Below are 13,951 nucleotides of genomic sequence, written 5' to 3'. Positions count from 1 at the left end.
TATTTTTGTACATAAAATGTACAAAACACTGTGGGTGTTTAGTTCAGAGATGACTTGGTTGGGGAAAAACTGTGAGACTTTCTTCTGTTCCACAGAGGGGAAGAGAGAAGAGGGAGGAGAGAAACACTGGCCAGAAACAAGAATCTTCACAGAAGAATAATAATGATGTGGGCGGAAAAGGCCGCATCTCCTGATGCTCCTTGCTTAACACCCTTGGGAGGACTTGTCTCTAACATTCAGCCACTACCTATCGACTAGTCTCAAGGAACATCTCTCCTAGAACATCATACATGGTTTGGAGTAAGGGAAAATATCAGAAGCTAGAAGGGGCTGCAGTTGCTGACCTTGCCATAGTAATAAGACAATTGAAAGGATGTCCCAGTAAGAATCTTGTTAATAGGCCAGGTTCTACAGAGCAACGTTTTGCAGTCAATAATTTACCTCCAGGAAATTAATTAACAGCTGTCCTGATATTTAGATGTTTTATAAAATACTCAGGAGAATTTCAGAAAGTCACAATTAAGGAAAATGTGTTTTTCTTCAAGAGTATATTCTATCCTTGTTACCAAAGGCCTAAATTCAATATTTAACACTCTACTTTCAGAGTTGATTTGTATTAAAAAAGGAAATGTAGAAAACTCTATTTCTCAAAAAAACAAATTTGATTGTAGACAACTACTGCTCTCTTCATGCACTTGGGACAACATATACATTGTCTTGTCATTCATGCAGATTTATGAGATCCACTTCTCTTTTATTCATACAAAAAGGCTGGCTAAGGGAATAGATTTGAAATCCAATAAGTCTGAGTCAAATCCTTAGTTGGCTACTTATTAGTTGAGTGATTTCAGGCCATTTACTTAGCTCTTTGGGCCTCATTTGCAGATGGGAATTCCATTCCCATGTATAGATGGGAGTAATGAGAGTACTAATCTCATAGAGTTGTAAGAATTAAATAAAACAGTAAGTTTTAAATAAATGTTAGTTATCATTATTATTAATAGTTTGGGTCAGTACCCATTATTGTTTTGGAGGTAAGATTCAAAATCAGGTAGTCTGGCTTGATAGCTTGGTCTCATAACCACTGCACTATTCTCTATGTAAGACATGAGGAATGTCTGGAGGAGGAGAATGGCCAAGATGAAAGAGGAAGATGCTTTTGCTCATTGAAGTATCAAAGATCATCTTAGAGACAGAAACATTTAGCTTCGTAAAATTTCTATTAAAACATTAAAAATTTGGAAGCCACAGGGGGAAAATGGTGGACGGGAAGGCGGGAGAGGAGAAGCCTGAGAAGCTGCAGCAGACGGGAGCCGCAGGAGGATCTGAAGAAGAAGCAGAAAAACCCGTGGAAACTAAGACTGTTTCTTCCAGTAATGGAGGGGAAAATTCCAGTTGCAGCGCTGAAAAGCGATCAGCTGAAGAAGCTGCAGACCTCCCAACAAAGCCTCCAAAGATCTCCAAGTTTGGATTTGCCATAGGTAGTCAGACAACAAAGAAAGCCTCAGCCAGATCCATCAAACTTGTCTCAAGTAAGCCTAAAGAAACCGTTCCAACTCTTGCTCCAAAAACCCTTTCAGTAGTAGCAGCTTTTAATGAAGATGAGGATAGTGAACCAGAGTAAATGCCTCCAGAAGCAAAGATGAGGATGAAGACTATTGGAAGGGATACACCAACATCAGCAGGACCAAATTCCTTCAATAAAGGAAAACATGGGTTTTCTGATAACCAGAAGCTATGGGAGTGAAATATAAAATCTCATCTTGGAAATGTTCATGACCAAGACAATTAAATGATGTGTTTTGAAACTGGGGTGTGGGGTGGGTGTAAAGTTAAAAGGAACAGCTTCCTCTTTTTTAAAGAATGGTATAAGACTATCTTTGAAGCCACCTTTTTTTCTTTTCTTTTCTTTTTTTTAAAGATTGAGTGGTACACTAATAAATGAGAATTTGAAATTAGAGGTAATTTATGTTTTATATACAGATTTCAAGACATTTACTAATTTTGTAGTTTCATGTGATTACTTTCCAAAGCTTATAGATAATAAAAAAATCAGAAATGGTACCTTTCTAAGAATTGCATATTTTATTACACACAACTATTAACACATTAAGAGGGAAGCAAAAAGTTGTCTATTTAAACTGTAGACAATTACTCTCTAGCTTAACTCCCTTATTAACCTAAACTGTCTCGCTCCCAGGAACAGCCTTATAGAGAAGGGAGTATTGTATTGGGAGAAAAATGTTACTGGACTATTAACTGAGAAAGTAAATTAGATAAAATTAAAATACAGCTTTTTTTCCCCCTAATGGGCATTTTTTGTTTCAAATCATCATAAGCTAGTTATTGCATTGCTATCAGTGGATACAGATGCTTAGTTCTTTAAAAACAACATTTTAAAATTTTATGTAAACTGTTGAGTATTTAAAATAGCCCACTTCACTTGAGAGGGTCATGGCTACCTTCATTATTAGTCTTCAAAGAACAACCATTTGCTACCAAAGTAAATGAATATTTTGAATGTGCTTCTCTTGATTTTTGTTATTAGCTAGTTCCTGTAAGCATTTCCACCAGATCTTGAGGCAAATCATAAGGAAGCTGTTTTTTTTAAAATAACAAACCACCACCAAAAATTTAAATGGACATAATAGTTAAATACTTGGCTGTTTTTATTTTTTAAAGGGTATAAACACACACACACACACAAAGGCAACACTGTATGAGGATGGAAAATAAGAAAGATGCACTTTCGGTAACTTTATAAAAGTATTTATGTTACTAACTTGTGAAATCCAATTTGATTTGAAGTTATTACAGGAATTCTTATTTAGCACAGTAATATGGTTTATTTTAACTGTATACATATTAACCAGTGGCCTCTCAAAAGCACATTTTAGATACTGAAAATAAAAGGAAAGAAAATGCATCTTTAAACATATTTTATGGAATCTTTGACCACACATATTTTGTTAATCTATGTGTTGTAGGATTGTATTTATTTTGTACTTTTGTATTGTATATGAATTCTTTTTTAACGTGACAGTTAAACACATCTTTAAAAGCATAGTCACACATAAAAGAAACATATAGTATAATGACTTCCTTGAAAACTCCTACAATGTTAGGTTTGGGGGCAGCTTCACACTGATTGGTGGTACCTACTCGCTGAGCTCTTTTAATAGGTAATAATTCCAGAGAAGCAGCCTGTATATATTGCTAATACTTTGTTCACTTGCATTTGAGTTTGGAGTAAGCCCCAAGTAAAACAATGGAAATGCATATAGAACTATTAGTTCTTACTTACATGATTTAATTATATCAAGATACATGAATTTAACTTGCTTTAACATAGGCAAACTTTCCATTTTTGTTTATTTTAGGGTTTATGTTGAAATAACTTCCCTCTTCTACATTTTCTTTTCTTGACTCAAATGAAATATTAACTTAAGGTCAAGATGGGAGAAACGACTGAGATGAATGTCTTTATTAAAATACCAATAAATTTGTCAAATTCTAAATAAAATAAAATAAAATAAAACAAACATTAAAAATATGCTTAAAAGTTTACTTGTAAAGAATGTGAGTCAGCCTTCAGATAGACTGGCCAGCCCAGTTGAAAATATAAGAATTTAAAGAAAAAAATTCAAAAGTTGCTAAAGTCACCAATTAATCTGTTTGTAATAGAAAACAGTGATAGCCACATGAGAATCACATTCACAAAGGTCATATCAAATCTGTCTAGACATCAGCAAAGCCAGAATCAGGGCTTGTTTTTGTGGAAGTCCAGGTATATGGGACATATTTAAGGTTCTGTTACTTTAGAAACAAAAATAGAGTCACCCTGTATTTGTTGTTTTTTTTGGCATTGTAATTGCTATTTTTTTAATTACTCCCTTGCTTTTTGTTTTATATCAAGATGAAAATACATTTTTCTTCTATTTCTTTTTAATTTATTTGCATATTTATTCATGTATCACTGGTAGATGTCATACTTTGTGATATTCAAAGCAGGCCAAATTATTAAGTTTTTCTTTTTCTACAGTAGATTCTATAGTGCCTTGGAGTTAGAAAGTATGTGAAAGCAAGGCGATTTAGTGTGGTTTTAAATTTAATTTTTAAATTCTCAGCACCCAGTATGTCATATAGCTCTGCAGTAGTTTTGTAATTATTTACGCAATTGCTCATTATTTTAAGAAACAACTTATATGGTTTGTAAATATTCAGCATTCCTATTCTGTATTCATGGTATTTGTGCTCATGCCAAATCATCTTATTTTAATATATACATTTAGTTATTTCTGATTTGATTGTTTATTCCAAGAGCACATTAAAAAGATTATTGATTTGGAGTGATGGACTTCAGTGACTCTCACCTTTCACTTCTCATTGTTTACAGTTGGGACTGTAAATCATCTATAATTTCTTACATTAGTCTGTACTTCATTAGAAGAAGTTGTCTTAGGAAGAAGTCTCTGATTTTGGATTCACCCTGCTGAGCATGGTTTGTTCATAGTTATATGTCGATTCTAAATCAGGGTCAACCACAGCACAAAATTGAAATTGCTGCTTACAGCTAAGAGAGTTGCAATAATTACTGCTGGCTGTCTTTGGTGCCCAAAGCTATTAATTATTAAGAGAAAATGATGTGGTTTTATTAGAGGTAACATTTTATAACACTAATATTCTTGTCTCAGGGCAGTAAATAAAATGTCTTTAAGCCTATTTGTGAGTAGAAGCTTCAAACCAAATTAATGACAGACTATACATGGGCTGTCCCAGGGAATTTACTCTTGCCATAGAGGAAGGACCAGAGATGACTTTTTGAAAAAAGAGTTACATTGTATTCTTCTCCTAAAAGGACATTGGAGACTATTCTGACCTGAAATGATGTCTCTTGTACAAGAGGATCTCAGTTCAGCTTAATAGATCAAGCTACAAACAAGCAGTTATTACTCCCATCTCAAACTTGCTATTTTAGTTCTCTTCCTACAAAATAACATGTCTTGAGTCTGTCTCTTTGGTAGTTGGACTAAATGACTTACAGACATGAGTGCAACAAAACTAGCACAACTAATGCTCAGCCATTTAGCTTTTTCCTCAAACTCACCCACATAAAAGACAGAACATTAGGCAGACTGGATTTTCTAGTCCTGTTCTCATTTCTCCCCTCAACATAGTGCACAGGCACTGTGAGAAAAGATGAATGATAAAAAGAAAAATGACGAGAGGACATTGGCCTCTATAAATTAAAAAATTATTTCTATCAATGTCTGAAAATACAGAGAGAAGGAGTTCAGAGGGACATGTAAACAACTAACAATTGACCAGAGCCCTGATATTACTCTCTCCTGAAGCAAAGTCAGTATCTGCCTCCAACCAGTCACAGTATTATATCAGAACTACATACGGTGTATTTAAGCCACTGTGAACTTATCTGGATACTGAGAAAGACAAAATGCACTAGACAATTAAGATGATTTTATTCAGGCTATTGCAATGTGGAGAATGCTCATTAATGAGGAACACCTCAAAGAAAAGGAAAGGAAGGTTTTATAGAGGCAGGTAAACAAGGGATTCATCCATGAGGCTTATGGGAGTCATGAGGAATGGAGGGGATGATATTTTCTTGGAACATGTAAGACGGGGTGGCCCTTTGAGTTTGGCTGCTTCACAGAACACAAAAGGTGGAGGCATTTTGGAAGACAAAAGTGTGAGAGGATTTCATAACTATCACTGTTTTCTGGGAGCACAAGGCTCAGGTAAAGTTCAACATTGTCAGGACCAAGTATTCTTCAGATTATTTCAGTATGAAGAATCTTATAATGGGGATGTTCACCTCTTTGAAAAAAACAGTTTTAAGAAAACAGCTTTATGGAAGTAGAAATTACGTACAACAAACTGCACGCATTTAAAGTGTACAATTTGATTAGTTCAACATGTGAAGCCATCACCAGGTTCAGGATAATGAACATATTCATTACTTCTAAGACTTTCTTCATGCCACCCATTTTCAATTCCTCCCTCCTACCCATATTTACTAGACACTGATTAAATGCCAGATATTTTTCATATACTCATGTTTACTGAGCCTGGAAGGAGTGATATCCACTTATAAATCTTTCCTTATTCTTCGCATTCAAGTCTCACATCAGCAGAGTGCAGTGGTTAATATCTCCACTCAGGAGTCAGAGCTACATTTGAATACTAGCTCTGCCCTTTATAAGGTAGTGATATTAGGCACGTCACTTAACCTGAGTCTTTGTAAAATGAGGATATATTAGAAGTGGAGTCATAGGGTTCATAAAAGGATTAAGCTATATAGTACATTTAAAATGCTAAACTCAGTGTATGATATAAAGAAGTAGTAGGTAGCTATTTGTATAAGTATTACACTTCTTCTCTCCTGGTTAATATGCTACCCAAAGCCATACCTCTGAGTAAGTAGAGCAATAGTGCATGGCAAAATTTCACTAATTCAGATTAATGGGAATGTTTAAACTGAATTAATAAAAAAAAGAACAATGTATGGATTATTTTAAAAGAAGTATACATTTGTAACTTCTGAATTCAGGTATTATCTGGAGCTCTGCTAACAACATATTGAATAGAGTCTTTGTTCTAAAAGTATATAAGAATAGTCATTAATTAGCATATCAAAGCACCAATTAAATGGTAATACTTATTCCTTACTGGGGACTCTGAATAGAGCAGCTCCCCAAAAAGAGCTAATCCTTCACTTAAATAAATTAAAAACAGGAGGGGGCAGGATCAAGATGGTGGAGTAGGAAGACCTGAGCTCACCTCCTTCCACGGGCAGAACAAAATTACAACTACTTGCAAAGCAACTATCTATGAGAACAACCTGAAGACATAAAAGATTTTCTACAATTAAAGATATACAGAAGGAGCCACAGTGAGATGATAGGAGGGGTGGAGATATGTTCTAGTCATGACTCACACCACCAGATTAGTGACCCATTAAAGAGAGGGATCACACAACCACAGAGGCTCCCCAAAAGAGTGAGACATCCAAGCTCCATACCAAGCTCCCTAGCCTGGGGGTCCTGCACCAGGAAGGACCAGAATGTCTGGCTCTGTAAACCACTGGGCCTTACCTTCGGAGAGAGCCAGAGAGCTATAAGAAATAGGGATTCTGCTTTTAAAGACTGTGCCCAAAATCTCACATACTCCGAGTCCTAGCACAGAGGCAGTAGTTTGAAAGGCTCTTGGGTCACTTGCTGATCTCAGAGATAGATTCCCAGAGAGGCAAGTGTCAGCTAGGACTCCCCTTGAGGACAGAGACCCTGGTGGTAGCCATTTTTAGGATCTTGTTCTACCACCATAACACTGGCACTGGACAGCACCATCTTGGAACCCTTCCTCTGTCCTATTAGCACCAGGGGCTTATCCTGCCCACTAGTAAGCCTGCAGCAGCACTCTGCTGGGCCACATAGCCAGTCATTTGGGGAGACTGCACTACCCACCAGCTGGCTCATAACACTTGCACACTGCCAGGCATCATAACCAGTTGCACCAAGAGCATGCCCTGCCCACCAGTGCACCTGCAGCAATCTCACAAGGCAGGGCCATGCAGCCAGCTGGGGTGGGACCAGCCCCAACTATCAGTGTGCCCACAGTAGTTGGTCTCGTCACAATAATCATGAGGTTAACAATCACAAAAACTAGAGGAAATAATCTGCAGAAAAATACCAAGGAATAAATAAATTTAAAATGTTTTAAGGACTAAAAATGAACAGACAAATATAAAGAAAGAACAAGACACTATAAAAAAGATGAAGAAAAAAGAACAAGAAAGAAAAAAAAAAAGAAGAGAAAGAAATGAGGAAAAGGGAAATTAAAGTAAATCCTTTTAGAATTCTAGAAATAAAAATAAATCATTGAAAAAAAAAAAAATCCTGAGCATTTTTACATAACACAAACACAAGAACACTCTGAAAATTGGAGAAAAGGCAGGGAAACAAAAATTTTCTCAGATGAACAACTGAGAGGATTCGCTGTCAGGAAACCTGCCCTGCAAGAAATGTTAAAAGAAGTTCTTCAGAAAGAAGTAAAATGATATAAGTCAGAAAATTAGATCTCTATAACGAAAGGGAGAACAACAGAGAAGGAATAAATAAAAGTAAAGTATCATCTTTTATATTTTGTAATTGATATGAAAGGTAACTGTTTAAAGTAATAACAGTAACAATATATTGGATGATTTTAGCCTATGGGCAAGCGAAATAAATGATATCAATGATATAAGAGAAAGGAGAGCGGAATAGGAAATACTCTGTTATAAGGTATGTACACTGCAAGTAAAGTAATATAGTATTATTTGATGTGAATTGAGGTTATACATGTATATTGCCAACTTTATGGCAAACACTAAACAAAATTCCAAAGAAGTATAATTGATGTGATCACAGAAAAAATGGGAATCATATAAAAGGTTCAACTGAAAGCAGAGAAGGCAGAAACAGAGAAAGGAAAAAAAATGTGCCATGAATAAAAAAAGTTACAAACAAAGTAGATATTAATTCAATTATACCAATAATCACTTAAAATGTGAATGATCTAAACATCAGTTAAAAGATAGAAATTGTTAAAAAAAATAAGACCCAACTATGTGTTGTCTACAAGAAACCCAACTTAAATATATAGATATGGTAGATTAAAAGTACTGAATGGAGAAAAATATACGATGTTAACAGTACTCAAAAGAAAGAAGGAATAGCTATATTAATTTCAGACAATCAGACTTTACAACACGAAAATTATCAAAAATGAAGAAGACACTACATAGTGATAAAAGGGTCTGTTCTCCAAGAAGACGGAACTCTCCTTAACATGTATACAACTAACAATAGAACATCAAAATGCATGAAGAAGAAACTTACAACTGAAAGAAAAAATAGATAAGTCCACTATTATATTTGGATACTTCAACACTCTTTCATAACTGAAACACCAAGCAGTCTGAAAATCAATAAGATTAGAGTTGACCTGAATAGCACTATCAATCAATTTGATCTAATTGTCAGTTATATAATAATCCATTTAACAACAACAGTAATAATATTGCTCTCAAACTTACATGGAACACTGGCAAAGACAGAACACATTCTTGGCCTTAAAATATACAATAACAGATTTAAAAATAGGAATCATTCAGAATATGTCTTAGACTATAATGAAATTAAACGAAAAATCAACAATAAAAAAAGAGATGGAGAGGAGCTTCAAGATGGCGGAAGAGTAAGACGCGGAGATCACCTTCCTCCCCACAGATACATCAGAAATACATCTGTACGTGGAACTGCTCCTATAGAACACCTACTGAACGCTGACAGAAGACCTCAGACCTCGCAAAAGGCAAGAAACTCCCCCACGTACCTGGGTAGGGCAAAAGAAAAAAGAAAAAACAGAGACAAAAGAATAGGGACGGGACCTGCACCAGTGGGAGGGAGCTGTGAAGGAGGAAAGGTTTCCACACACAAGGAAGCCCCTTCGTGGGTGGAGACTGCGGGTGGCGGAGGGGGGAAGCTTCAGAGCCAGGGAGGAGAGCGCAGCCACAGGGGTGCGGAGGGCAAAGCGGAGAGATTCCCGCACAGAGGATAGGTGCCGACCAGCACTCACCAGCCCGAGAGGCTTGTCTGCTCACCTGCTGGGGCAGGCGGGGGCTGGGAGCTGAGGCTCAGGCTTCGGTCGGATGCCAGGGAGAGGACTGGGGTTGGCGGCATGAACACAGCCTGAAGGGGGCTAGTGAGCCACAGCTAGCCGGGAGGGAGTCCGGGAAAAAGTCTGGACCTGCCTAAGAGGAAAGAGGCTTTTTCTTCCCTCTTTGTTTCCTGGTGCACGAGGAGAGGGGATTAAGAGCGCCGCTTAAAGGAGCTCCAGAGACGGGCGCCAGCCGTGGCTACCAGAACGGACCCCAGAGATGGGCATGAGACCCTAAGGCTGCTGATGCCGCCACCAAGAAGCCTGTGAGCAAGCACAGGTCACTATCCACACCACCCCTCCTGGGAGCCTGTGCAGCCCACCACTGCCAGGGTCCCGTGATCCAGGGACAACTTCCCCAGGAGAACGCACGGCACGCTTCAGGCTGTTGCAACATCACTCTGGTCTCTGCCGCCGCAGGCTTGCCCCGCATCCATATCCCTCCCTCCCCCGGCCTGAGTGAGCCAGAGCCCCTGAAACAGCTGCTCCTTTAATGCTGTCCTGTCTGAGCGAAGAACAGAAGCCCTCAGGCGACCTACACTCAGAGGCGGATCCAAATCCAAAGCTGAACCCTGGGAGCTGTGCGAACAAAGAAGAGAAAGGGAAATTTCTGCCAGCAGCCTCAGGAGCAGCGGATTAAAGCTCCACAATCAACTTGATGTACCCTGCATCCGTGGTATACCTGAATAGACAATGAATCATCCCAAATTGAGGAGGTGGACTTCGGGAGCAAAGATATATTTTCTTTTCCCCTTTTTCTCTTTTTGTGAATGTGTATGTGTATGCTTCTGTGTGTGATTTTGCCTGTATAGCTTTGCTTTTACCATTTGTCCTAGGGTTCTGTCCGTCCGTTTTCTTTGTTTTTTTTTGGGGGGGGGTTATTGTTTTTAAATTTTTTTCTTAATAATTTTTTTATTTTTTATTTTAATAACTTTATCTTATTTTATTTTACTTTATTTTATTTTATCCACTTTCTTTCTTTCTATTTCTTCTCCCTTTTATTCTGAGCTGTGTGGATGAAAGGCTCTTGGTGCTCCAGCCAGGAGTCAGCGCTGTGCCTCTGAGGTGGGAGAGCCAACTTAAGGACACTGGTCCACAAGAGACCTCCCAGCTCCACGTAATATCAAACAGTGAAAATCTCCCAGAGATCTCCATCTCAACGCCAAAACCCAGCTTCACTCAACGATCAGGAAGCTACAGTGCTGGACACCCTATGCAAACAACTAGCAAGACAGGAACACAACCCCATCCATTAGCAGAGAGGCTGCTGAAAATCATAATAAGGCCGCAGACACCCCAAGACACACCACCAGACGTGGACGAGCCCACCAGAAAGACAACATCCAGCCTCACCCACCAGAACACAGGCACTAGTCCCCTCCAACAGGAAGCCTACACAACCCACTGAACCAACCTTAGCCACTGGGGACAGACACCAAAAACAATAGGAACTACGAACCTGCAGCCTGCGAAAAGGAGACCCCAAACACAGTAAGATAAGCAAAATGAGAAGACAGAGAAATACACAGCAGATGAAGGAGCAAGGCAAAAACCCACCAGACCAAACAGATGGAGAAGAAATAGGCAGTCTGCCTGAAAAAGAATTCAGAATAATGATAGTAAAGATGATCCAAAATCTTGGAAATAGAATAGAGAAAATACAAGAAACGTTTAACAAGGACCTAGAAGAACTAAAGAGCAAACAAACAATGATGAACAACACAATAAATGAAATTAAAAATTCTCTAGAAGGAATCAAGAGCAGAATAACGAGGCAGAAGAATGGATAAGTGACCTGGAATATAAGAGTGGAAATACCTACCGCAGAGCAGAATAAAAAAAAAAAAAAATGAAAAAAATTGAGGACAGTCTCAGAGACATCTGGGACAACATTAAATGCACCAACATTCGAATTATAGGAGTCCCAGAAGAAGAAGAGAAAAAGAAAGGGACTGAGAAAATATTTGAAGAGATTATAGTTGAAAAATTCCCTAATATGGTAAAGGAAATAGTTAATCAAGTCCAGGAAGCACAGAGAGTCCCACACAGGATAAATCCAAGGAGAAACACGCCAAGACACATATTAATCAAACTATCAAAAATTAAATACAAAGAAAACATATTAAAAGCAGCAAGGGAAAAATAACAAATAACATACAAGGGAATCCCCATAAGGTTAACAGCTGATCTTTCAGCAGAAACTCTGCAAGACAGAAGGGAGGGGCAAGACATATTTTTAGTGATGAAGGAGAAAAACCTACAACCAAGATTACTCTACCCAGCAAGGATCTCATTCAGATTTGATGCAGAAATTAAAACCTTTACACACAAGCAAAAGCTAAGAGAATTCAGAACCACCAAACCAGCTTTACAGCAAATGCTAAAGGAACTTCTCTAGGCAGGAACACAAGAGAAGGATAAGACCTACAATAACAAACCCAAAACAATTAAAATGGGAATAGGAACATACATATCGATAATTACGTAAAATGTAAGTGGATTAAATGCTCCAACTAAAAGACATAGACTGGCTGAATGGATACAAAAACAAGACCCATATATATGCTGTCTATAAGAGACCCACTTCAGACCTAGGGACACATACAGACTGAAAGTGAGGGGATAGAAAAAGATATTCCATGCAAATGGAAATCAAAAGAAAGCTGGAGTAGCAATTCTCATATCAGACAAAATAGACTTTAAAATAAAGACTATTACAAGAGATAAAGAAGGACACTACATAATGATCAAGGGATCGATCCAAGAGGAAGGTATAACAATTGTAAATATTTATGCACCCAACATAGGAGCACCTCAATACATAAGGCAAAGAGTAACAGCCATAAAAGGGGAAATCGACAGTAACACAATCATAGTAGGGGACTTTAACACCCCACTTTCACCAATGGACAGATCATCCAAAATGAAAATAAATAAGGAAACACAAGCTTTAAATGATACATTAAACAAGATGGACTTAATTGATATTTATAGGACATTCCACACAAAAACAACAGAATACACATTTTTCTCAAGTGCTCATGGAATATTCTCCAGGATAGATCATATCTTGGGTCACAAATCAAGCTTTGGTAAATTTAAGAAAATTGAAGTCGTATCAAGTATCTTTTCCAACCACAAATTTATGAGACTACATATCAATTACAGGAAAAGATCTGTAAAAAATACAAACACATGGAGGCTACACAATACACTACTTAATAACGAAGTGATCACTGAAGAAATCAAAGGGGAAATCAAAAAATACCTAGAAACAAATGACAATGGAGACACGACGACCCAAAGCCTATGGGATGCAGCAAAAGCAGTTCTAAGAGGGAAGTTTATAGCAATACAAGCCTACATCAAGAAACAGGAAACATCTCAAATAAACAACCTAACCTTGCACCTAAAGCAGTTAGAGAAAGAAGAACAAAAAAACCCCAAAGGTAGCAGAAGGAAAGAAATCATAAAGATCAGATCAGAAATAAATGAAAAAGAAATGAAGGAGACAATAGCAAAGATCAACAAAACTAAAAGCTGGTTCTTTGAGTTGATAAACCATTAGCCAGACTCATCAAGAGAAAAAGGGAGAAGACTCAAATCAATAGAATTAGAAAAGAAAAAGGAGAAGTAACCACTGACACTGTGGAAATACAAATGATCATGAGAGACTACTACAAGCAACTCTATGCCAATAAAATGGACAACCTGGAAGAAATGGACAAATTCTTAGAAATGCATAACCTTCCGAGACTGAACCAGGAAGAAACAGAAAATATGAACAGACCTATCACAAGCACTGAAATTGAAACTGTGATTAAAAATCTTCCAACAAACAAAAGCCCAGGACCAGATGGCTTCACAGGCGAATTCTATCAAACATTTAGAGAAGAGCTAACACCTATCCTTCTCAAACTCTTCCAAAATATTGCAGAGGGAGGAACACTCCCAAACTCATTCTACGAGGCCACCATCACCCTGATACCAAAACCAGACAAAGATGTCACAAAGAAAGAAAACTACAGGCCAATATCACTGATGAACATAGATGCAAAAATCCTCAACAAAGTACTAGCAAACAGAATCCAACAGCACATTAAAAGGATCATACACCATGATCAAGTGGGGTTTATCCCAGGAATGCAAGGATTCTTCAATATACGCAAATCAATTAATGTGATACATCATATTAACAAATTGAAGGAGAAAAACCATATGATCATCTCAA

The 13,951-nt window shown here is 37.6% G+C and overlaps 1 protein-coding gene across 1 annotated transcript; it reads left to right on the top strand.

Annotated features, from left to right (window-relative positions):
- The first annotated feature begins 1,258 nt into the window (after positions 1 to 1,258).
- On the top strand, positions 1,259 to 1,789 carry LOC132350674 (PEST proteolytic signal-containing nuclear protein-like). Its single transcript, XM_059900019.1, has one exon. The coding sequence runs from the start codon at positions 1,259 to 1,261 to the stop codon at positions 1,622 to 1,624; it is 366 nt and encodes a 121-aa protein (XP_059756002.1). The 3' UTR covers positions 1,625 to 1,789.
- Positions 1,790 to 13,951: the final 12,162 nt, after the last annotated feature.

Source organism: Balaenoptera ricei, chromosome 16, assembly GCF_028023285.1.
Source record: "Balaenoptera ricei isolate mBalRic1 chromosome 16, mBalRic1.hap2, whole genome shotgun sequence".
NCBI classification, from domain to species: Eukaryota; Metazoa; Chordata; class Mammalia; order Artiodactyla; family Balaenopteridae; genus Balaenoptera; species Balaenoptera ricei.
This window is presented reverse-complemented; position numbering and strand designations above follow the sequence as displayed.

Excerpts from the sequence above, each read along its gene's own strand:
- LOC132350674 (XM_059900019.1), top strand. The coding sequence starts at position 1,259 with ATGGTGGACGGGAAGGCGGGAGAGGAGAAGCCTGAGAAGCTGCAGCAG.